Consider the following 24,071-nt stretch of genomic DNA (forward strand, 5'->3'; position numbering starts at 1 on the left):
GTAAGCTAACATGAACTGACCCAGCCCACCTGGGAGACACCCCCAACATCAGAAACTTGTCACCACGACAGTGCAGCAGTTAATGTAGTGAGGGCAACCAGGCCAGATGTTTTGCCTGGATTCTCTCTTTTTATTGCAAGCTGCTGCATGCTGGCCTGAGCTACCAAGACAGGGGACATGGGATGAACACAGAGGCAGAGATAAGTTTGTTTGTTATTAAATGCATCTTAAAAAGGAGGGATATGGCAGGGGATGAAAGATCTAAGGATAATGAGATGTGTACCTCTTCATCCATAGGTCAGATTTTATTGCATTTCAGATCAGCAACTGTGAAAGTCATAATTATCTGATCAGTTTTATTGAATCAATTTGGCAGTTTCAGTGCAGTGTCTGATGTATAGAGGAAAAAATGTAAAATCCCTAAGAGATTTAGGAGTCCTAGTCCCACTCATTTTTTGTGGAACTTAAACTCTCTGAGGAGTCGAGTGCTTTTGAAAATGGGATGTGGTCTTCTAAGTCATGTACACACTTTTGAAAATGTTATACTAGCTGGCCACAGCACAGTGTGACACTCACTGGTCTCCTTGCTGTCAGTCATGGCAGAGAGGTCAAGGACTGAGTGGCTCACAGCGATTACTGGCTTATGAAATTCTCCTTTTCCTCTTCTCAGAACAGTCCCTCCTGTTGAGAGCAGGCATGTTGGCAGGCAATGATGTTGTACAGAAATACAGATTTCAGTGGAGAAACAGAGAACCTTGCTGCCTAGAGAAGGCACAATAGAATTTTCCACAAGTAAAAAAAAAGGTAAAAATTGAGAGACATACAAATTAATACAATACAGAGGCAGGGAAAAACTAAATGAAACATTGGCAGATCTGGAAAGATCTGATGTGTCACTGGGACTGTGGAGTCTTTTTATTTTTTCTTTCTGTAAGTGCCAAGACTAAAAGAAAACCCACAAAACTGTTAAACAGGACTGGATTTAAAGAGGAAGTGAAAATTGTCATTTTAATTAATGCCAGGAATTACAGCTATTCTCTTTCCTTCTGATTGAAATGGTCACGGCAAAACAGGGCTACAGAGCTGCCTCGGCCACCAGCGGTAGTGTTTCTTTTGCTACCATACAGCTTCTTTATTGGAGTATTTTTGGAACCTCACCTCGGGATGGGTGCAGGACACGTCTCAATTCCATATCCTTTAGTCCAATCCTCATGCTTTATTTCTCTTAGATTTCACTTATTTGGTCTCATCAGAAGTGTTTGATGGGCCAAATGTGAACCGTATCTTTACATAATAAATTACCCTAAGCTCCTTTGCAAGATCTTTGTCCTTCTAACTTGCTAAACAGCTGCTGTCCATTAAAAGATGCTGGTGGGTCAGAAGCTGTGGTGGTGGCTGTGGTCCAATCCACACCCTATATCCCCAGCATCTGAGACGTTGGCTGTTCAGCACAGCTCCAGTTCCATTCCATACACGCATTCTGCCAGTAGCAAGTCCCCAGCCAGCAAGGGTGAAACAGAAGAGAGCACTGGGCACTGAATCAGAGAATTCTGTGAGCCCCTGCTCCACCTGGATATGTCCTCTTGTCACCAAAGAGCTTCATTTTACTTATTTTTTTATAGCTGATCTTCATCTACCCAGATGGTTTTACGCTGCTCTTCTCCGATCTTGTCTTTTATTACTCGGATAAGATCCTCAATACTGCTCCATGCATCTGCCTCTACAGAGGCATAAAGGCATGGCAGTGCCTCCAGTTCTTTCTCTTTCAGACGGCACATTCGTAAAAACTCATCTTCGGTCTCTGGCTTTGGCAGTAGTTTCCTGTACCAAATGAGCAGACCAAAACTAAATGTCTTGCACTGTAAGTGAATCCTGTAGTCCCAGCAGCCCTATCAAGAATTTATTTTCTACTGATTATATACAAGCAATAAAAGCAGTGGAGAATACAGCTGCTCCAGGTCTATCCCCCCCCCCTCACCTCCATCCTGCCCCCAAGGAAAAATACTTGCTATGGGAAAATAATTTAAGAGGGAGAGTGCAATGTAGGGAGAGTGCAAGTGTTTGTGAACTTTCCTCTTACAGCTAGTGTTACCTTAAGAAATGCTGTGGGAGTGTTAAGCATGGAGAAAAAGACATACTCTTCAGTTTTATACTCCCACAATGATCACTGCTATCAGGCACAGTGAAAGAATGTAAAATTTGGGGAATTCCTTCTTTTTCCTGGTCAATATTTCAGGAAGGAGACATGGTAGGAAACAATGCACACACAGACACCAGATGAAGAAAGAAGAGCACCTGCATTTCTCTCAGTGATAACATTATTGGACTCGAGAATCACTCACTGAATAAGACAGAATATCAAATATGCAAAAGGTTTGATATTTTACCTGAACCTCTTGATGTTTTTCTCTGAGACTCTGATAAAGAGAACAATAGGATATATCTTGGCTTTGATTAAATCCTTTGTGCAGCTTATTCCAGCTTCCAGTAGACAATGCTTATTCTAAAAACAAAGTCATAACAGCGTTACAAAGGAACATTCATTGCTGTAGAATCTTGAGATAAAGGTATCCATACCTTATGGGGTCAGCTGAAAAGCTCTCCATTTACCATTGTACTGATTTAAAACCTTTTAATCAAATATACATTTAAAGTCCCAACTCCTCCTACCGGTTTACAACTAGCCAGTCAAATAAAAGTGAAGCTTAATAGCTTTCTGAAAAGGTTTAAAATAGAAATTGATTGATCTAAAATTGAAGAGTGTGATCAAAGTTTTACATATATACACAAACACACACATGGTCTTTGTTCAGAGAGAACATCTACTGCAACTACTTGTACGAGAAAAAACATCACTTTAATTCTCCTTTTCTCCATGCTGTGCATCAAATCTACTCTACTTGATATGAGATCTCTGTCTTTGACATCGTTATCTTTGTACTGTACACCCCTGTGTCTGTGTTTCAGGCTATCCTTTCTTTTGTCTCGGTTCTTGTATCTCTTACTCTCTCGCGCATTCACATATACTTACAATACAAAAAGGAACTGAATAAGGGATGAAGCACAGAAAATGAAAGGATATTTTGCTGCATCAATGTGGGTCATCACAGGGAATGAGTGAGAATATAAAAGGATATAGCTGAGGATGAAAAGGAAAAGGAAAAGCAGGAGCACAAATAAAAGCCATGTGAGAGAATAAATACAAATCTAAGATTTAAGGTGGGCAAGAAAAAGAACATGCAACTATAAATTGGTCAATCTCTCATTCAAGAAGAAACACACACTGCTGACAGATTCACAGACAGCCTATGCAATGGATACAGAGTACTCTCAGCACCTTGGCAGTGACAGCCTCAATATTGGCAGGTACAATGCATTCATATGTGTTCAGATTCTTTTCTCTGCTGAAGATGATAGTCTCCATCTTTTGCTTCCTTAAGAACTCTTCCTTTGTTACAATATCTGGTAGGAGAAGTGGATGAGGACAAAAATCATGATTACAACAGCAGTACACCTAACAACTGTCCAATAGTACTTCACCCAGGATGTCAGGATGGTTCAGGGAAAGAAGATGAACAATGAATTGTCTTCTTAACAGCTGCCTCATTTCTTCCATTAAATTCAATTAAAGCTTAATCTGATCACAGCTGAGCACCTCAGCTATATCCTGCACCAATGAGTCCTTGGGCAATTACCACAACACTATGAAGGCATTAAATTAAAACAGTAAATACAATTCCAGCACCTCATGTTACAGAGTAACATTACAGGGCTAAAGGATGCTGAAAAATGCTAAAAAAAGAAGGTCGCTTCAGTACAGGATCCTAAAACATGGATTTAGTGTTCCAACATTTGTGTTTAAAGTTTCAAAAATTTTTGGCTTAGGTTGCATTGTGTGGTACTGGTCCCCTTGAGAATTGCAGCTCTACATCAAAGCTTTTGTTTTATATTGCAAGACAGGGGATATTTATTATGATACTTAACTTTTCAGTTTCTCTGTCTGGATAACTATAAGACTGTACTATGTGGTGGGTATTCAATATTAGTGTAAAAATGAAACGTCAGCTGTGTTTAATGCTGTGTTGTATACAATCCTGCCCTACAGCAATCACAGTACTGCATATTGCTTTAATAGTAAATACTTAGAATGGAAGAAAATCAGTCTTTCAAGCAGATCAAATGCACAATCTTCACAGCCTTGGACGAGATAGAAACATAAAATCGCTCTAGGGAAGATATTCCTCATAATAGCAAATACTAGAAACAAATTAATCAAAATTTCACATTGCCTAGATATGCAGTATGCAAACAGTATGCAAACAGAAAGAGCACTCACAGCATTTCAGTCTCTGAGGGGCATCCTAGCAACCACACAGCATACACATGGATAATATTCACAGACACAGAATCTCATAACTGTGTGCATTGGCTGTCTCAAAAACATTCAAATATCTCAGTCTCAAAAAACAAGATTTGTAGTTGTACACCACTCTGATGTGACTTAAAAACCTCATGCAACTTGCAATAGTGCACGCCCTTGTGTATGTGCACATACGTGTATGCTCGTATCTCCAACACCAAGGGTTTGCAGTCTTTATCCCATTACCTGGCTTGCATATGTTGAATTCCAGGGCACCTCCAGAGTTGAGAAGCTTCTGTACCAAGGTCTTGGCAAGCATGGTGGGGGTGAAAAGAACGGGGCGCCTGCGCTCACAGTGGATGGGTCTCACCAAGCTATAAGGGATCAGGCTGAGCCTCTTATTGATTTCACTTTCAGAATCCAAATCTGAGTAGAAAACAAGACATTCATGCTGGCATTTCCTCTCCATCAGTATTTGGAGAAAAAAAAGAAGAAACTTGTGAACCAGAAATGACATGGTTATTCATGCTGGTTCTCCTTTCTCTAATGCCAGGGTTATCCTTACTATATATCCAGTAGTAAAATGTCCGGTCTAACACTAAATAATTCAAGTGCCTTTTGCTTTCACGAGAGTATTTCATGGTTTAACAGGAGACTTGCTAGGAGAATCTTTCTGCTAATAAGTTAATTGCTTTAGGCAAAGAGCAAGAGAGAACCTGGGAAGAACTGCCAACAAAACAGGAAGTTTCAGTGTTGTAAGCTTGCTCATGAAGGCTTGGTTCCCCAAAGTACTTTTAGTAAAATCAGTCTTTTGGTAACAAACACTGCCTAATTTTTGCACGGAGTAGAACAGAGAAGCTAGTAATAGGGAAGTCCTATAACATTTTTAAAAGCCATGCAGTTAGTTACACAGTAGGCCTTCATACCAGCACCCCATGTGTAAAAGCTATCATTATTTTATATCCATACCTTCCAGTTTATCAGGTGAGGGTTTCTTTGCTTCAGATGAGGTCCGTGCCAGACCAGAGGGCCAGCCAGTGACGATACGGACTCGCTCATTGCTATTCATGCGCTTATATTTGTTTTCAGACCTGCTGACAAACTGAAAAGTTGAACAAAGAGATTTGACCCTCATTTCTTATGTTCTTTATTCTCCTATGCATTCATCAGTCCACGCTTGTTATCTATGAGATCTGAATTACCCGTGTCTATCAAAGACAAAACTCCATGGATCTGCAGACTAAATTCTAAGTCTCTTTAAATATCATAGATCTGATTCACAGCCTTTGTTAATGCCCTTTGGGATTTCTTATTTTCTCCTCTGCTCTTAAGTGGCATGCTTTTATTTTCCTTGGCAGAGCTCGCTGCTATCATGAGTCAAAGCACTGATGTATCCACAGCAGATTAACACGCACACACACTGAGTATCTGCACAACAGCATTGCAGATCATACCCACAGCTCTGCCCCTTCTGTGTACCACAGAGAAGTCTTTATGCAACCTCTATTCCTGAGGTAGAGTTTCTGGGGAGATTAGGATAGCCTAAGAATATCTGTTATTCAGATCTACTATTTTAGACATGCCACTGAGTGTTTAAACTTTATTACCTGTAATATTTGACCCAAAAGAAAGCTTGCTCTGGACAGGCGAGGGCTGGCTTTTGGGTCATTTGGTGGTGCAGGCTCCTCTGGCTGCAATGTATTCTAGTGAAAAAAAAATATATATTTTTTAATCATAGCATCAGAGAAACAGAACAAGCAGAAGCAGGTATTTTGTATTTCCAAGTAAAAGGGATAGTGACTGATTTATATCTACCCCAAATACAATGTTCTAAACAAGCTATAGCACTTTGGTTACTGCTCTTCCACATTCCTTTCTTCACAGGAGATTGCACTCCACAGTTTATGATGGAGGTAATTTCTGTATCAAGAAATAGCATGCAAAGCTTTTGCTCTCACTGGCATCGCTGCTGGTGCTCTCCATCCCTTTGATGAGTGAGGACTGGAGTACAGGATGAATGCATAGCACAACCTTGACTGAAATCAAATAATGTGGCTCCAGTGTCTCTGCAAATGTTAGAAGTGTGTATGTCTCCTAAGCTCCATTAAAAGTTCTAGAAAAGAACTCTGCTAAGTAATACATTGTGAAGTTAGTTTTTAATTGTGGAAAGATCGAATCCTTGGGGTTAAAGAAAGAAAAATAAAAGTTCTTTCACTGATGGAAAAGAAGAAACTGGCAGGGCTGTTGTGTGTGAAGACCTGAAAATCCCACTTCTCTCCATGGCATGTAGGTTGGGAGACAAACATTTTTCTAATGTGGGACAATAACAGCTCTTTGGATTAGACAATTGTTCACAGCAGGAAAGAAATAATTCCGATTATTAACTCCGAGGACACAGCTTCTTCCTCATACGGATGTGATGTTGTGTTAGAGGCTTATGGGAAGAGAAGAATGAAAGGGATTAACTATGACACAGAACAGATACTATACTTTTAAAGTGTTCTACCTTATAGCAGGAAGGGTTAATAGTGCACCGGAGGTAGGTACATTGCCAGAGACAATGTTATTTCAAGCAAACGTAGGTCACCCATTACCTGAGACAATCAAAACCTACACAGAGTGTAAATAGGAATTCCCATAAAATTAACATGATGAATAACAACTACCAGTGGAGTAATGGATTTTAAAAAGACCTTGTTTGTAGGTCCTTACCCGGAGTGCCCGAAGGGTATTATATGAGCTTTCTGTCTCATCTCTGCTTCCTCTGTGCATCAACCGCTGCAGCTTCACCAGAAGAAGTTGCTGGGCTCTGAAAGAAAGGATGAAATCTCATAGATCAAGAAACCTTTGAAACCCCTTAGAAAAAAGGCTGAACTGCAATGGGTCTGTGCTGACAGAAAAGATTAAATAGAAATAGCAGTGAGGACTGAATAAATGACATAGTAAATACAGGAATAAAATAATGAGCAGGACTGCAGTGCAGTTAAGGATTAGAGAATCTCCATGATGTATTTTCTTATGCTTCTTTTTCAGAAACCCACATTATTCTTTTGGGTGAGATGTGCAGCCTCCTTTCTAAAATTTTACAGCTCATATTACAGCTTAACACCACCTGGTCTTTTCCTAAAAATGAAGACATACACTTCTTTCCTACAGCAGCTATTAATTTTCCTATTTACAGAACCACTGCTCTCAGTCATGGTCACTCTGCATTACACTCACCTGCTGTAGCTGGGAATGGTCCCTGTTTCCAGATCCCTGTCCGTGAAAGGATCAACTCTGGCACATAGCCACTCATACTTTCCCTGGTACATGGTGTCAAGAATATGAACAATCTCATCACATTTCACTGACAGGGAACAGCAGTCCAGCTGGCTGGAGATGTTCAGATTCAAGCGGATATGAAACGAGTCCCCCGATGTGATAAGCCCTTCTTCCAGTTCTGACAGCAGCTTTCGGTAACCTGCAGCAATAAGGAAAGGGGCAAAGCATGATCAGTCACTGGTCAAAACCTCAGCACTGCTGTATTCTGGGGCATCCTCTGAGAGAAGTCCAGCAGAAACTTCAGAGACTCCTCTGAGAGAGGGTTTGTACCTCTAGAGTGCTAGTTGCACCAGTTACAGCAAGGTTATGGGTCTGCACCTTAAAGACACCAACAGGGCATTGGTTCAGAAACAGGTCATGCTGTTAGTATCAGAATCTGTGAGAATATTCCCATTGTCATGATACCTATAACAGATAACCCTACTTTCAGTGCTCCAAACACGACCTGTAAAACAGAGAACTTCTCAGCAAAGATGCAGACATAGCTGTAACTCTGTCCTGTGAGTATAACTTGAGTTTTCCCACCAATTTTAATGACAAGCTATTCCCTTTATTATTACCCCTAATTGGCACTCCCACAAACTATAACATGCTTTATCTACCATTAAGCAGTGCTCAAAAATTTACAATATTTTTTCCTACCTTTGAAAACATAAAAGAAAAGCAAAGACATCACTTCCTGTGTGATTTATTCAGCTGAAATTCTCTAACCAGAATAAATAAATAAAACCTGAAAATTCATATATACCGGTAAAAAATGGATTTGGGAATGTAATTTTTGATTCACAACCCCAAAGTATCATCACAAGCCTTGAACACTAAAATCGAATTCTATCCATCACACACAAACTCCAGATGTTAAGGAAAAGATAAAGCCACAAAGGTAATAAACAGGGCAACTCCATCAGGTAAAATGCTAAATGGACTTTGGCTAGATAAAAGATGATTCAGGTCACCACACTGTATTACAGAAAACGGTACATAAAAATAAGTTTCTGTTTTGTGAGTCATGTAGTTATTGGCTCACCATGTAAATTCTTCAGAGTCCTGTAGTGACAAGCACATGGGCTCTTTTTTTTTGTTTTGTTTTCAGTTCATAGCTAAATCTGGAGCAGTTACACAGGATAACTAATATGGGTGGACATGCTTCAGATTGATGCCAATATAAAAGATATTTTGGTTCTGTTATTCTCATCCGCACTAGTTAGTACAATAGACCTGGAGCTATTAGAGATGAGAAATACTTTTGGTCTTACCTTCATGATTTGATTTATACTGGAGTGTTACTGGACCACTGCATCTCTGAATTGTCCAGTGAACTTCTTCCTTTGTGCAAGTATCCAAGGGAACACTCTGATTTTCTCCTTTGATGCAGCCTTCCAACTAGATATGAAAGAAATATTACTATCCAGTGCAGGTTCAATCTCTGAGTCCATTATACCATTTTTAAAGCGGCATAATCTTCTCATTAATCAATCCAGACACTTTGCTATCAAGATGCAGATTATGTTCCAATTACGTAGTTTCTTTTCTCTCAAATTAGGAATGTTAGCAGTCATGGACTCAAGCTGCAGGTCTTTGATAAATCGAGTAGTAAGTAGTGCAAGAATATCAGTTGTTTTTTGTTTGTTTGTTTGTTTGTTTCCCTTTGAGGTATTTTAATGGGATAAAAAGGTTTGGGATGATTGGCAATGGAGGGAAAACTCTAAGCAATAAGCAACTTAGCAGAAACATCACTGAAGTGCTTACATGATGCTGGGTACAGCTATGCAGCTGTGCAGCCCTTCTTCCTGTTCATATTTCAGCTGTATACATTTCTGTCTCATTGCACATCCAGTGCCAGGATAGACCACTCTAAATAATGGTTTAGGAGTCATCATGCTGAGCTAAGTAGCATGAACTTCCTTTCAGGCAACTACTGGGAAGCTGAGAGCAACTCCCACTCTACTCTTTTCAGAAGGGCAGAGCATTTAGGAAAGTGTCAGTTACTCTCATCTCTTCCATACAGAAGTAGTGTAAAGTGAAAAGGAGTATGTGCTCTGTGTTGGATGACCATAAATACTATTCTCCCATAATTTCATAGTCAATATCAGATTATTTTTTTCTCTAAAAGAATTGTATGGTTTGCCATTAACACAAGGTGAAGGAAGACAGGAAAGAAAGTATTGTGATGAGCGTAATGTGCAGGTGCACAGACATTTAATGCTGTGTGTTGATTATTTTATGCTTACCAGTAGGAGCTGGTGTCCCTCCCGAAGACCTGCTTTCTCTGCAAGTGATTCTGTCTTGACAGAGCTAATAAAGCTCCCTTTATCGTTACCTCCAACAAGAGTGATTTCTGAATTGAGACTGTCTCCATTCAGTGTTATGCGCTGGATGGTATGGCAGGAGTTTCTGATGCGACCAACGGATGTGACAGAGGGACGAAAAGGTCTGTGTTTGTGAAAGGAAGTAAGAGTTACACCGTTATCTCATCTTTTAACTACCAATCCAGAGTTAAATGCATGCATGATAAATGAGAGACATACAAATAAGCTTTTAATGTTATCAAGTATTGGAATATAAGGACTCTAAAAGAAATTCTTCTTATTACTGCCTAAGTTCTAGAGAAGAGCAACTGCTTCAAGTACTCAGATGTATAATGGCAACCTCACCTAGGAACTTGTGGCAGAAAGATAACAAGAACACAGGGATAAATTTAAATTTCCAGAACATGTTGTCTGCCTTGAAGTTTTTGAAATTTTAAGATGATTTTCAATGTATTACAGGATATGAAAGTGGTTCAAAATAATGTTATACTGCTGTCAACATAAAGAAGTAAAGACTTAGCACAATACCATGAGATCTTTGTGTCAAGTGACAACTTGTGACATGGTATTCCTGTTAATATATATCTCCAGTAACTAATAGATTAATGGCGGTCTCTGTTTTTGACAGGTAAACTGGCATCTCAAATACCTTTCCAGAGAGAATTTTCTAAATATGGAGTTGACATGCTCAAGCTCATAGGCATCCAGGCCTTCTGACTGATGAGAAGAGGAGGAAGAGTGAACTGAAGGAGCTCCATGTGAGTGTCTGTCATGACTGTCATCTGAAAAGAGTAACAAAAATGAAAATGAGTCCAAGACAGAATGACAAAGATGGAAAAGGTGAAAATGGAAGTTTGATCCTAGCCAAAATTGAATGAGGAAATTCTTGATAAGAGGCATGATTCACCTCTATAGACCATGGCAAGGAATTCCAGTCTTTCTTACTAGACCTACCCACTCGCTCTTACAGATCCATTCAGGTTGAAAGGGATCTCTGGAGACTGCCTAATCAACTTCCCTCCTCATAGAAGGGTTAAACAGGGGAGAATGCTCAGGACTTGATCCAGCTGAGGTTTGCGTATCTCCCGTCATGGAGGCACCTCAACCTCTCCAGACAACCTCATTCCACTGCTTGATTGATCTTGCAGTAAAAAAGTTTTTTTTTTCTTTTTCTTTCTTTTTTTTTTTTCTAATAAGTGTTTATGCTTAAGTTTGTACCCCTTGCTTCTTGTCCTCTCACTGGGTAGTTATATACTTCTCAGTGCTGTCTTTATATTTGCCCCTCTCATTCTGATGCTTTCCTTATTTTAAGGTTTGCTTTCTTTTTATGATGATCTGACTTGATTTTTTTTTTTTTTCCAGACTATGTGTCCCATCTTATCTGGTATATTGATAATTTGACAGTACCAGTAGCAGGTAAACTCATCACATCTCACAGTTAAACTATACGATATCCTCTTTCTTACCATCTAGCTCCAAAGCATCAAATCCAAAGCTGTCATTGTCTTCTTCAACCAGGCTGGAATTAAAAACAAAGGTAAGATAACAGAAGAGAGAGAAAAAGACGTTCACTTTCCCATTTTCAGCAGATTTCATTAAGTTCTGAAGGAGGAAACTTTTCAGTGACAAAGAAAAATGTTGGAGGTGTTAGATAAGGCAACAGCAGCACAGCTTAAAAAAAAAAAAAAAAGGAATAATGACATGTTTAAGAGCAATTTAGCTGCTTGTTTTAAAGTACTTGAAGGACTTTATAACAGCTTAATGGTACCTCGCATGGTTACTTAGATGTCTACAGTAACAGAATGGCAAGGTGTACCAAGTGTTTGCAAAGAAACTCATGCCACAGCTCTAGTCCCAGCCTAGCTCCCACTAACACTACTAACTACTACTTAGATAAAACCTTTGCTTTTAAGGGTGACTGGAATGGGCAGCCTTATAACTAAACAGGAAAAATACACCAAAATTTTGCTCTTAAGGGGATATTGGTGATGTCCAGCCAAGTGATCTGTCTGCTTCACCAGAAAGACTTCATTAAAGTGTGTCCTTCGGTTGCAGAACTGTCTAAATAACAGCTTGTTGTTTTTCCCATTCAGAATGATTTGTAGGTCTCCTGTGGAGCTGATATTCTTCATAGTTGGCTTTAGGTAAAGGGTGAATTTCTTCAGTCAGTCTGGGGAGAATCAGCTATTTTTACACCATGCATAAGCAAGGAAATAATATACCATTTCTTACATATTGAACTATGATCTCACCTTTTTCACACAAATCAAGATCAGATGAACTGTGAAAACCACAACCTGGCATGCGAATAGCAATTATTTTGGATTATGTTAACAAACAAATTTAAAAAAAAACCTTTGCAGGCTGATTATAAAGTTATAAACTACAGTGGAATTTTGGGCATACTCTCAAGATACTTGACTTTAGTGCTTACTAGCTCAAGAAAATAACGCCACACTCGGACCTTGCTAAGCCGGAGTACTGATATTTCTGATACAAACACCAATGCTGTTGACACCAACACCAAAACACTATTTCTAAGTATCACTTTGCTATAAAGCTTTCAGAGGAGGGGTCAATGCCATTCAGATGTCTGTGAGACAGACAAGATTAGGGATGAATCCCAAAAGCATTTAGGAAGCCCAAAAGCATTTAGGAAGTTACCCAGACTTCCTAACAGAAACTCTCCAGCTAGAGACACACAAAAGGACATTTAAGGCCCTTTTTACTCCCTCTTTGTGCCACCAGGCTTTGGACATACTTTACCAGCTACCTACCTGCAATGAGGGGCATCTTCTTTGCAGCGTCGGACAATCGAGTCATTTCCTGGAGGCTCAGGAGTGGTAGACATGATACTGTCGTTGCGATTTCTCAGGGTTTGCTTTTAAAAAACATCAGCAAAAGAAAGGATGTCTGTATTAAACATGGTATCATTTTTAATCTACAGAAGCATTAGCCTGTTAGCTTGCCAGTAGTATTCTGCACTGAGAAACATATCCAACAGTATGAAAAAATGATTATAGACTCACATTCATATGTTCCAGCATTATAGCTATATGTTCAGATTGTATGATGGCAAAATACCTTTTTCTGTGAGTGGATTTACTGAAGAATTTTAACATTATCCTTGATATGCAGAATGAATATTGCACAGCTGACATACAGGATGAAGAGGGTGAGAAGTAGAATGTAGACACATATATACATATATTTCTAGACATACACATAGTAGGAACGAGGAAGAAAAATACAGATCTCTATAGAGTCAATTATTAATCTAGTACACTGGTTTGGAGTCTCAACTTTAAATTGTACTGCAGGGATGATAGTGTAAGTCATCGAAGTATCCAACAGATATTCCAAAGAATATTCCTAAAACAGCTAAGCTTATTACGAGTGGCAGGGAGTTCTTTCCTGGCTATTCTTGGGTATAATTTTAATTTCCTGGGGGCAGCATTTTTCACGGTGTTCTAGAAAGATGTTTTGTTCTTTGTTATTAACACTCTGCAAGAGCACTCTCTCTGTCTGCTTGTCCTGCTGTGTCAGTGCTCACATATGTATAATGGAATATCTACCTTGAGAGATTATGGGGATACAGCAAGCAGGGAAGAAATGGTTTGGCTATGGCATGCAGAAACTTCCAGCTGTGATCTGCACCCCTTTTCTCACTCACTGTTACTTACAGACAGAAGAAGCATTGGAGAAATCAAAAAAAAAAAAAAAAAAAAAAAAAGTATAACCTGAAAATTTTCTTACATTACAAAGCAGCTTTCAAAGAGAATCTCATCTTCCTAACAGCAAATGTGAAACGGTATAAGGAGACAGTGAGAGGTCATAAATACCTCTAAAATAATTGTCAATAAACATAGAGCAGTTCTGTAATTTTGGAAAAGGCTAATAACATGGCTCTAACAAAATGCTGGTAAAAGGATTAAGAGAGCTTCTGACAAAGGTCTTGAATTTGATCACAGCTGGGATGCTAGTGAAGCGGTAACACTGCGTTGCAGAAGCTCTCAGCCACGTTAGGAGAGAAGGTTGCAGACAGGCAAGGGGCATCGAAAGGCTCCTTACAATTTTGCTGACTTCACAGCTGCTGATGGAAACAGAATTAGAGGAACTAGTGTCTGTGCGGCCATTGCTGGCATCAGCCCCATCTTCATCCTGTGCTCTGACTGCTGCGCTTACAGATGACAGAGAAAAATACAGACAGCAAAGAAAATGATGTTAGATCACTTTCAATACAGAATCTTTCACAGATTTGCAACAACACCTAAGATTATCTTTCCATTTCAGTTTATCATGTTTGTCCTTCCTGTACTGGACAGAGGCTGCAGAAGGCACTCGGCAGCACTGGCACCCTTTCCTGCCCTGGGACAGAAATGCACACCACGCTGAACAGCCTCTTGCCAACCATTCCTTTCAATTCTTTCCTGCACTTTTTTGTTAGCTCTACGAATACTAAATACCAGATTAGAGAAGGATTGTTTTATTCCTTTGTGTTTTAACTTCATCATCTGGATCTGACAATCTGCATTAAGGCTGACTCACTGAATTAATTTTTTTTTTCTTTTTTTTTTTACAACCAAAAATTTACAGCTGGGACCAGGAAGTCTGAGATCCTTCAGCAGCCCCAGGTGAATGTCTCTGTGGATTTCCTCCCTTCTCCAGCACCTCTAATTCAAACTAACTTTGCCATCACCTAATACTAACCATACACATGATGTGTTACAGTAGGAAACCACGTTTACCTTGTTATTTTGTACAACAGCTACCATGCTGCAGCAGATAAAAATAAAGGAAGTGCTGCTTAAGATCTTTGCTTTGAGAACAGTGTTAGCTAAATAAGAGGAATTAGGAGTATACAGCAACTAATTTGGCAACTTGGCAGCTGGCTGATGGGTGGGTCAACCCTCCCCCACTCCAGCCTTTGCAATGCTTTAGATTTAAAAAATAATTTCTAAAAAGTCCTTCCTTTTTGCTGAAGGACAAGGAAACTCATTAGATGATCACTAGACTGGGGTCTATACAGCTCAAAGGATTTTTCCAACAGCCAAAAGAGAATAGTATTATCACATTTAGTACAGGTATCACAAAACAGCCTTTACAATTTTTATAAGCTAAAAGGAAAATTAAGTAAACTGAAAATTTAGTTACTGAATGTAATACTGTGTGTTTGTAGAGGTATCTCTGGATGGAGAGGTTGATTGAGTAGAACACTTGACTACTTCAGATTATGACATTAGTCACTGTGAGATACACTCTCTGTTTTACTGGCTTGGACTTGGTTAAGAACATCCAGAATTGGAATGTTTGTTAAAATAATTTAAAGAGATGGAATGAATGAGACAAAGCAACAGAAAAGGAATAAGGACATAGGTGCTCTTTCTGACCTTGAAACTCTGATGTTGTTTTCATGCCGACAGGGGATTTAGCTCTTGGATTTATCTATAAGAAAGAGGACAAAAATCAAAACAAGTGCAGGATATTTGCCACGTACTGTAAAAAAGAGATTTTCACCCCCCTTTTCACCGTTGTGCTGTATATTTGTCCTCATTTAAACAACAGGACCTCAAACTTTGAAGATATTTAGGTATCTAAATGTCACTTCCATGAATGGGATTTATCTACCTAACTACTTTCAAAATATGGCCTAAATGTATTGCAATTTCCAGAATCTGCTGAGGGAACAAAGTAAGAAAAAAAAAAGCTAAGTGGGTGCCTTGGGACTGGTTTCAGGCAGCTGTTAATACAACAGGCATCCTTTTGGAGCATGAAATGTAAAAAATGCAGCTCTATTGCCATAAGTAATAATGACAGTAAAAGCTCAGAAAGGTTATGAAGGGCAGGGAGAATTCAAATGCAGATGAAAGGGAAGAGAAGCTCAAAACCCCAAATGTTAGACTGTATATTTTTTACAATTCATGAACATAGCATCAGATAATAGCAGTGTGAATGCAGCTAGTTGGTGAAATCATGGACCTAACTCATGCTACCCCTTACTTTTGAGTGAGAGGAAATTGCCATAATTTAATTCTAAATTAGACAGTTAATTTGACTCTAGATTGTGTCCATTTCTTTGTATTATTTCTACCTATTGATGTGAGCTTTTCCACCAATGCTTCAATTTCCACCTTCAGTTCCTTGTGTGCTAGACTTCAGGCATTATGTCATTTTTTTTCACTACTGTTAAGGAGGCAACGAATCAATTTATTGACAGCGCTCCAAGAATGTGAATGAACAGCAGAAGCAAGGAGAATATGGAGAAAAGGGACAGAAAATGGTCAATGAAGCCTGATTAAATCTGCTTCTCAAGACACAAATCACCACAGGGTAAAAACTGACAATATTATACAAATCTGTTCCTATCTTTATAGCACAGTGCTCCACAGGCATAACCACAACATGTATCATCTCTTTGTTCTAACAGTCCCTGCACTGTACCATTCCAGACTGATATTAAAACATACCTGGATTCCCTTTAGGTTCACTCTTCTCTTGAGTCGAGCTTGATCAGGCAAGAAGAATTTGTTGTCTTCTGGAGACTCTTCAGAAGTGGAGGAGTCATCTGCTTCCTGACCATTGGCTTTTGGGCTAGAAGTCCCAAAGGTCTGGGAGATAATGGTAATGGGTAGATTCCTTGGCAAACTCTAAAGATCAGAGGGAAACACTACTGAGAAGAGTTTGGTACAATTGCTCATGACTTCCCTTTAGAGTAATCTGATAGAATTTTATGTGACTTGAGTGCTTCAGCTCACATAGAATGTGGTCCAGTCCCAAAAAAAGTAACTCAGATTGACATCTGTGGGGATTTTTGTCTACTGGAACAAATTCCTCAAAAGAATTCACAATTCCTACCCCAGTCCAGAAATTAATTCTTTCTAGAATTTTTCCCATCCATTTTAAATCAAGAAGTGAAATTCCAGCCTTTGAGAAGCTATGTGTGTGACGTGGATAACTTGAACCCCATTGGACTGAAAAAATTTTCAGAGCGTTGGCATTTAGTAGAAGTAGGTTTTTTAGTTAATTAATGGAGGAAATAAATGGAGTCCTCTCTTCCTTCCATATTATATTGTTTTACAAGTGAAGTCTTAAATAAATAACTCATGTTTGTCTTTCTCAACCCTACCTGGTCATGAAAATTATTGTCCTTAGAGAGCCGTCGGAGTTTGCACTCTAGGTTAACAATGCAAGCTTCTTTCCGAACCACTTCAATTCGGAGTTCATCATTTCTCTCCTCCAGCTCTCGAATCTGCTTCCTGTATTTATCTTTTTCAATCAGACAATGTGAATACTGTGTCTGAGCCTCATCACGTGAGCGGAATGCCTGCAGTGGAGAGAAGAAACCTGTTTTGTATCTGGGCACCAGATACTTTCTCCCGGTGGTTTTGTTTGTAAGGCATTTGCAATGGGGACTTCAGAAATTGTAACCATCCACCAATTAACACAGCAGTGAAGACCAGGACGTGCCACAGTAGTACCATTTAAAAATATGATGATGAGGGTGGTTCATCTCCAGTTCTCTCTGGGTTGGTGGCAAAATACTCCAGAGTGCAAATTGTATGGACACTAATACGAAGCCTGCAGTAGTTGTTAAGATCTTAAGAGGATGCTACTCTGTGGTAACAACCCAATATCATCCTGCGTATAATTATTATAATGCAAATTCCAATGAGTAGAGTTTCTTGTAAATATTTATGTTTTAATGGTATTTTGGGTCCAATTACTCACAGTCCCCCAAAGTGACGCAGAAGAGATACAGGCTTTTGCTACTAATTTTCCCCACTTTAACTGTTAGATACCTGGTCTCGCTCCTTTTCCACCTCTTCTAGCTGTATCATCACAGTGTTCATACGGTGCTTGTACATCTCACAGTCTTTTCCTAGCGTTGAACACTTTAACTCCAAATCTTCTTTCTCTTCAAGATACTGGAAAATGACAGACTATTAACTACTACTGCTCTAAAAGATCTTTTGGGTACTAGCCTGAAATATCCTGTTTCTTTCCATCCTTTCATTTCTCACCTTATCTCTTAAGTCCTCCACATGACGAATCTCCTCTTGGAGATTAAAGATCTTGTTGACCAACTCATGACGATCTTCTAGTGCCTCCTTACGGTCATGTTCCAGAATATCCAAAATGGCTTTGTCCGAATCTGGTAAACTCCGCTTGTCAGCCTGAGGAAAGACATTTTTATGAGACAGGCCAGGGAAAGAGAAAAGAATATCGTAGGGGAAAAAAGAAAAAAAGATGGTAACAAACAAGTGGAATATAAAATGAACATGGTATTGCAATGGGAAAGCAGCAGAAGAGATGGGCATTTGTTCATATTTTAAAATACTGTCAGAGAAGATGAATAAAGTCTGTCTTGCTGTCAGAATAGTCTGATGAAGGAACAGTTTTACTGTTTTATTGTACTGGCTATAATTTGATCCATTTTGGATGCAGTCTCAATTCTTCACTCCAAACCCTGCATTTAAAATTCTTCTCTATTAATCAGCTTTCACTGAACACAAAATTCACCCTTTGCCAAAGAGCAGGGCCTAAGAAAACATTCAGAGGAATTTTTAAAGCATGCATAGGCTTTAGAGGGCTATGCTTAGAGAATATTAAACACGCCCAAATTCGCTTGTACCACAGCTTCATTTTCTATGGTGTCCAGCAATATTTTTTCTTTCAGATTTAAAATTAACAAGATTACCAGAGCAGGTTCCAACAAATAAACTGTCATCCAAAATTAACAATGAATGCAAGATGAAAAAGGCACAAAATGCAAGCAAGTAACATGCATATTTATTTTTAAAATACCTAGACTAAGTTGGAGATTTCAGTGACATTTCGGTTACCTAATAAAGTAAATATTTCTAAAACAAACTGCCTTTTGTTTATTTATACTTTCACTTAGGAGAATTACAACCCTATTTTTAGACATTTCATGATAATTCATCTATTACTTTAGGTGCTATAAGACCATTTCAATCAATATGAGAGAGTCTACATGGACCAGAACTCCCAGAACCTTCTACACCACATGCTTTTTCAACCTTTGAATTGGATTTGTATTAAAACTAAGAACTGTTAGGCACTGCTAAAGGCTACGGCCATGTTCTGAAATGTTTTCTATTGATAATTTTTAAAGTGCTATTTTAAAAGGCCACTAGTCTTGCCCAGCAAAGTGTTGATCACTTTCACATATACCCTAATACTTGGCTATGCTCTTCACAGTGTAATGCAGTGCTAAATTAGCTGTGTATCAACCTTTTTCCCAATTTTGTTTCCCAAAAAAGGGCTGGTTAAGCTCCTTGTGCAAGTTACAGCAGTTCTTTATGGGGCATTCTGGAAATCAGTAACCACCCAAGTTCAGAAACCTTTATTATGCTTTGCTTCATCAGGACTTTTGGCACAGGTGGGGCAATAGCATAGAACAGGGTACACAGGGACAGTGTCAAAAATTTCTAGGCTGGCTAATAGGCCCAGCTTTGTACTGACATACTGGTAAAAAGGACCATGGCAGGATTAAAACATTGAGTTGAATGCTCATTAATTAAGCAGCTGCACTCTGCACCTTGAAAGAGCCAATTTCTCAACAGCTTGACTTATCAGACGACAATATTTTTTGTAGCAGAGACCATGCCAGCTTCTCGTGTTCATAGTTTCTAGTTTCCCCACTGAGGACTCAACCCCCTATGCCTTACTAAAACTGTGTGGGAGCTGTCACCACCAGCTGCTTCTCTGTCTACACTCCCAGCCTCCTCCAGATATTTAGATACTGTGAAGCAGGCTGTGAGAAAGGGAGTATGTGAGACAGTATGGGAGGTGAGTGTGGGGATGCCTGGAGGCAAGGAGCGGTCAAAGGCTGCTGATTCCATCATCTGGGTAAGCAGGGAGGGTAAGTTGAAGTGTGTAGCTTTCTTCAGTGTAGTACTCTGCATTTATACCTGAATGATGGACTGTAACTCCTGGATTTTAGTCTTCATCATCTCATTTTCCCGCTCCAGCTCCAGCACCTGTTCCTTTTTGGGTCGGTTTTCAATATCGTTTTTCAGTTTCAGTGACTGGTTCCTCTCCAGTTTACATTCTTCTTCCACCTTGTTCAAGCGATGTTTCAGCTGGTCAATCTAGAACAGCCAGGGAGCAGTGAAAAGGAGAAATAAGAAAGGAAAGAAATCATTTCTAGCTCTGGCAGTGACTGTTTTGGAAACACTCTCACTTTCAGGTGAAAACATACTGTCATAGGTGGAAAAAATAACTTAAACTGCGAATGCTAACAAGCAGCAGATAATTGTGTATAGATGTGTGTGTGGTGAATGTCCAGCATTGAACTTTTGAACTCTCAAGCAGAAGCCAGCTACTTGCTCGCTGTAACTGGTATGGACTGGTTGTAAATTTTGATAAATTTGGGACTAATAAAGCATCACATCCTTGATCCTATAATAAACAGAGATTCAAGACAGAACTACTGCTTAGGAGGATGACCACACATTGTGCTTCTGCACATAAACTATTTGGATTGGGAATAAAGGGGGGCTTGGGGTTCTGGATAGAGTAGAGGGGTTCCCAAAAAGTAACTTGAGAAGGAACGGAGTGTGGAAAGAAGAAGGTGATGATCTTGGCTGGAGGAAAAACCTGGAAGTGGTGGAGTATCCTGCAGATCAGAGATGCATGGATATGAATGCCAGGGAAAACCTGAAAACCCAGCATCCTTGGCCAGTAACACCTGCAACTGGTGACTGCAAGCAGCAGAAACTGACACAAATTTCTGCCTGAGCTTCCTGCACCAGCAGCGATCTCCATGCAGAGTAGGAACACTGAGCCTGATAAAAAGCAGCACCAAGGGAGGGGAACAAATGACTGTGTGAAAAAGCAAAGTGGCATAAAATGTCTAATCTCTTTGGTTCTAAAATAAACCTCAGTATCCATATCCACTGTGGGTTGTTGTTTACTCTGTCTCACCTGTGACACACACACAAGAATAAATTTTAGTGCACTTGAAATAATTCTGTTTTCTAAATGGCCCCAAGATATTTCAATATTCTATGTGAGACTTTTTCAGTAAAACACTGTAATGCAAACCTGGATAACTGCCTTAATACATTATTGAGCTTGAAAAGCTAAAATTATTATTCTAGCAAACAATTATGTTTTTAAAATTTTGCTTTTATGTATGTTATTTTCTCCTAATCCATTATAAGTATGTAAATTACCTGCCATTAATACACATCACTGCAGTAGGCATTTCTGTACAGTGGTGCCCCTAATCATCTGGATAAGCAAAGCGAATGAGAGCTCTACATCTCTCTACTGTCAGGGAAGGTCTCTTTTTGCCACATGCCACTGGCATCCTCCATTACTATTCCTGATTAAAGGTACCCAGAGCATTTCTCTCACCTCTAGCTGGAGGTCTCGGCTTCTTATCACAGCCATGCTCTTCTCGTCACTCAGCTGGGCATATCTCATGGCCAGATTGTAGTTCTCATCCTTCACCTTGACCAGCTCATCATTGTAGTTGTTCCTTTCCTCCTTCATCTTGTTGTATCTCTCCTGAAAGGTCAGCAGCTCTATCTTGTTCAGCTTTAGTTGTTTTCTCTCATCCTCCAACTGGCGAGATTTTGCCAAGAGTTCGTAGCGCTGCACATCTTTTGCCTTTACTTGCTGCTGAAGCTTAATGATCTCATTCATTAGGAAATGGGTAAGGCCTTCATGTCCCTCCTCCACTGAAATGTTTGAACAGTTTATCAACTTCTCTTAAAGTAACTTAAGTAGGATCAGCAAAACTGAATAAGAAATAAGTATCCCAAATTATGTACAGAGATGTAGCCTATGTACAAATACATACACATTTATATATCTAACTGGGAACGGTACAAGTATTACACAGCATACTATTACCAGAATCACAATATACATGCATACAGCTTTGCTTAGATAGAATATGAAGCCTTAAAATTTGTCTTGTTGCAGCTGAGCTGACATGTCTATGGAAATAGCACAAACATTGTAAAATGGATCTGTACAAATACAATTAATCTGAATCCTTCAGATTTTCTGCATGTGTCACTCATCCACGTAAATTAAGTCTGCTGTTCCAGTGCTTCTTCTCTTGAGACCTTTTGTAATGGCTGTCACTTCATTTGAAGCTCTACAGCCCCATTCATACAACTGGGATCTTCCTTTTCTTTGTACCTCACCTGTTGTTCTTTCCTTGTCCATTGAAAGGGACTGAAAAACTGCGCAATGCTACTAAAACACTAGCTTTTACTCGCACTTCTTGCCTAAAAGATCAAACACAGTCTTCAAGATAGCCCTCATTTCAATAGGCTTTGGGACTGATTTTACTCACCAACAATAGTGGAAAATCTCCTTGTGGGTTCCTTCCCCGTCACCAGTTTGTAGAGCTCAGGGTAGTAAAACTCCAGACTCTCCAAGAAAACCACATAGCCCCTTTGGCCCTTGGTGTGAAGAATGTCCAGTAGCCGCCCTGAGAACAACCCACGGGGAACAGACTGAGAGGTGACTTAACAGCACTATGAGTAGCATAAGCAAGCGGCGTATCCCTGAAGTCAAATCTCTTTAAGGTTTGTCTCTGACACAGCAATGCACTGTGGAAAATCTGGCTGATTAATTGAGTTCAGCTGAACTCATGAAGTAATGCCACACATTCTTTATGTTTGTGCTGATCGTTATTCTGAAGGTGTGCAAGCAAATTGGTCGCTGCAACAGGAATTTCAAAAGATGCCTTATTCAGTGCAGCTTTTACCAGGCAGTACTGAAATGCTAGGATGGCAGACCCTTTGGTGACAAATCACGAAGCACCACAAGACAGCTGAAAATCTACCCTTGGAATGGCAAGGGCTGCTGCTTGTGTTAAATGAAATATTTGCCAAGGCTGTGATGGGAACATGTACCCCACAAGCTCTGGTCTGCACAACACTGGCAAGAGTCATTGTTATCAAAATAACAGCAGCAGATTCCCCCTCTTCACATTAAACCTCCCATAAATGGGATATATGGTTTCCATTTGACAATCTGTAACTTGCTACGGGCTCCCTCTAGACTTAGCAATGTAATACCATTCAAACAGGGATACAGATGTAGCCATTCATAAAATAATTACCTGCTCGGTTAATTTTGGAGGGCAGCATAAGCGAGTTAAGCACCTCATCTTCATCTTGCTCATCGATTACTTTACACTGCCGCAGGTAGGGGGTCAGTTTGGCAGGATTGATGTACCGGCTCAGCATGTGCCGGTTGCATTCCACGTTCTCCCACAAAGCTTCCTCCTCATCTTTCAGTGTCTCCAGGCAGTCATCCATCTCCGGCTCTCCTCCTTAACAAGGGAAACAATTGGCAAATGAACATCAAACAGGACAGTTTCTATCCTGTTTTTGTTTTGGTTTGTTTTGGTTTTGTGCTTCCATGTCATATAGAATGAGCTTAAAATCACTTCTGACTAATGCTGACTCTGCCCTATATTGAAACTGTTTGAACTGAAGTGCAGCCTGTCCACAGCTCATCTGGAAAGTGACAGTTCAGACAAGAGCTATCTTGAGTCTATGAACTATTGAGTATTGCTCTCTGGTGATGAATCTGTAGCTCAGCTAACTCCATGAAGGTCTCCTGAAGTCAGAGAATCCCTCTTCATAATAGAAGCAATAGTAAAGGACGTGGTGCGATGCAAGAAAGGGTATGAACATACAAAGCTCAGAACAAAGACAAATACTCACTGCAGGAAGCTACGGCTTTCATTCTCATCTCCCCTGTTGCTCTCAGCTGTAGTGATTTGAACATGCAACTTCCCTGCATATCTGCGACAAGCCAAATGATGAAAATAACTATACCTAAAGAAGAGTTAACTCATAGGCAAGTAGTTATGCATGCCTGCCTCCTGGAGCTGTGTGTGTACTGATGGACATGTGGGCACGAATGCCAGTACCCGTGAGTTCAGACCTTGCCTCTCTCTGCATGAGTGGATAGGTATGAGCATTGTATCACTGAAGCCTGAAAACGTTCTTGGCTCATGCAAAAGCTATCACATGATCTTTGAGTGCTTGCTAAGCAATTTCCTGCCAACTCCTAATTTG

The 24,071-nt window shown here is 39.7% G+C and overlaps 1 protein-coding gene across 3 annotated transcripts in view; it reads right to left on the minus strand.

Annotated features, from left to right (window-relative positions):
* Positions 1-286: 286 nt before the first annotated feature.
* Positions 287-24,071, minus strand: part of CARD11 (caspase recruitment domain family member 11) — a 44,753-nt gene continuing 20,968 nt past the window's right edge. For 2 of the 3 annotated variants that reach the window (XM_068699215.1, XM_068699216.1), the window contains exons 2-24: positions 23,105-23,317; positions 22,331-22,468; positions 21,379-21,704; positions 19,929-20,108; positions 18,015-18,167; positions 17,793-17,918; positions 17,120-17,317; positions 16,461-16,640; positions 15,384-15,438; positions 14,065-14,168; positions 12,771-12,874; positions 11,460-11,512; positions 10,643-10,775; positions 9,916-10,117; positions 8,941-9,067; positions 7,583-7,823; positions 7,073-7,169; positions 5,968-6,063; positions 5,330-5,462; positions 4,607-4,786; positions 3,338-3,462; positions 2,388-2,503; positions 287-1,821 (exon numbers count right to left, since the gene is read on the minus strand). In XM_068699215.1, coding sequence (XP_068555316.1) covers positions 1,617-1,821; positions 2,388-2,503; positions 3,338-3,462; positions 4,607-4,786; positions 5,330-5,462; positions 5,968-6,063; positions 7,073-7,169; positions 7,583-7,823; positions 8,941-9,067; positions 9,916-10,117; positions 10,643-10,775; positions 11,460-11,512; positions 12,771-12,874; positions 14,065-14,168; positions 15,384-15,438; positions 16,461-16,640; positions 17,120-17,317; positions 17,793-17,918; positions 18,015-18,167; positions 19,929-20,108; positions 21,379-21,704; positions 22,331-22,468; positions 23,105-23,317 — 3,485 coding nt within the window. In that variant the 3' untranslated portion in view covers positions 287-1,616. Of the gene's footprint in view, positions 1,822-2,387; positions 2,504-3,337; positions 3,463-4,606; positions 4,787-5,329; positions 5,463-5,967; positions 6,064-7,072; positions 7,170-7,582; positions 7,824-8,940; positions 9,068-9,915; positions 10,118-10,642; positions 10,776-11,459; positions 11,513-12,770; positions 12,875-14,064; positions 14,169-15,383; positions 15,439-16,460; positions 16,641-17,119; positions 17,318-17,792; positions 17,919-18,014; positions 18,168-19,928; positions 20,109-21,378; positions 21,705-22,330; positions 22,469-23,104; positions 23,318-23,714; positions 23,857-24,071 lie in introns of those variants that run through there. The other variant, XM_068699214.1, reaches the window with a different exon arrangement.

This window comes from Anas acuta, chromosome 15 (assembly GCF_963932015.1).
Source record: "Anas acuta chromosome 15, bAnaAcu1.1, whole genome shotgun sequence".
In the NCBI taxonomy this organism is placed as follows: Eukaryota; Metazoa; Chordata; class Aves; order Anseriformes; family Anatidae; genus Anas; species Anas acuta.